Source organism: Pundamilia nyererei, unplaced genomic scaffold, assembly GCF_000239375.1.
Source record: "Pundamilia nyererei isolate P.nyererei 1_Seehausen unplaced genomic scaffold, PunNye1.0 scaffold00309, whole genome shotgun sequence".
Classification (NCBI taxonomy): Eukaryota; Metazoa; Chordata; class Actinopteri; order Cichliformes; family Cichlidae; genus Pundamilia; species Pundamilia nyererei.
In genome coordinates this window covers 413,631-415,171 of record NW_005187710.1, presented here as the reverse complement: position 1 = coordinate 415,171, position 1,541 = coordinate 413,631, and the positions used below count along the sequence as shown (strand labels likewise).

Genomic DNA, 1,541 nt, shown 5'->3' with positions numbered 1-1,541 from the left:
AAAAAAAAAAAAAGAAAAAAAGAAAACCATGTGCATTTAATAAATAGAAGCTTTATTATCAAAAACATTAATTTGCTCATTACAAATGACTCTGGTTCATAAAAACACGGAAATCTTGGAACTCAGTGCTCAGAAGCACCAGGTAAGTGACCTGTTGAAACTGATGTGAAGTGCACTAAAACATCATCTAGTCCTGGACATGTAACCTAGGTGTTTTAAGAAACAGCTCAACACAATGTCCAAACATCAATATCGCACTTTGCATCGCTATTTCTGCAGAAATATGTTTCCTCAAAAATGTAGGAGTCCTTACTTGATTCTCCTATAGAAACTGATTCTTGTGAATCCTTGAGAAGGGGTGCATTGTCCTTTGTTTACAATCTTTTGTTATTATTTATTGAAAATCACCACAGCAGTATCTGATTTGGAATAGTTTTATGCCAGATAGTATGGCAATTCTCCAGCTGGAATTGAACCAGCAACTTTTTGTATGCTTGGCAAATGAAAACTTTTCTGGTTTTGGGTATCTTTAAACTTAATTATATTTTGTAATGATCAATGCTCTACCATGTACATATCTGTTTTTAAAGGTTCTGTGTGTTTAGATTAAGTAGTTTCTGAAGTGTCTCTTTCCGTATCTAATACACACCATCCTGAACACACAGACTTGACTAGCTGTCTAAAAGTTACTGTGCTCACAAGAGCAGTGCATTTATTTAGATCTGTTGTAAATACATTGTTAGTCTTTTTAACTAAAAATTGTTACAGTTAGATTTACCTGTCTGCTGATACATTTTAGTTGCATTTTACTAAGAATAGCATTGCCAAGTGAATGTTATATATTTTTTGATTGTGGTTCATGATCTTACCTGCAGATGCAGTGTGACAAAGGAGGAACAGGATCACTAGCTTCACCACCATGTTCAGCGTGTTAGAGTTAAACTGAAGAATTAACAAGAGTCATTTGGTTTTACAGGCTTGTTCAGTTTGAAGGGATTTCCTGGTTCAGGTTGCGTCTTCAGGTATGTTCAACTTCAACTGAAACCAAACACAACCTTAACTCTTACCCTACACTTGTCATGATAGGCTGTGTGGCAGGCAGGCAGGAAAAAGCACAGAAAACGCAGGACTGGAACTCAAAACGCAGCTTTTATTGCTGGCAAAACCTCCTCATAAAATAAAACTCACAAAAATCAAAACTCAGAACAGAGGCACTGGACCATGACAAACACACAGCATGTAGAGGTTACAACACAACAAAAGCAAACACAGGGCTTAAATACACAGTGGAGTAATAAGGGAATGGAAAACAGTAGGGAGACACAGCTGGGAGAAATTAGGGCTAAGGAGACAGGGGGAAGTAAAACTGAATATAATGACATAGGACTGGGACTATCAAAATAAAACGGGAAACATGAAACAAATCAGAAAGATGCAAATTTGACACTGAACTCAATGTAGAATAATAATCAAAAAAGCACAATTTAAAGAACCAGAGCATCAATTCTAATACAGAAAAAACACCAAAATATAAGAAACAG

The 1,541-nt window shown here is 36.0% G+C and overlaps 1 protein-coding gene across 1 annotated transcript in view; it reads right to left on the bottom strand.

Annotated features, from left to right (window-relative positions):
- Positions 1–923, bottom strand: part of LOC102204950 (major histocompatibility complex class I-related gene protein-like) — an 8,256-nt gene extending 7,333 nt beyond the window's left edge. The window contains exon 1 of the mRNA XM_005751400.1: positions 870–923. Within this exon, the coding sequence (XP_005751457.1) occupies positions 870–921 (52 nt within the window). The 5' untranslated portion in view covers positions 922–923. The remainder of the gene's footprint in view (positions 1–869) is intronic.
- Positions 924–1,541: the final 618 nt, after the last annotated feature.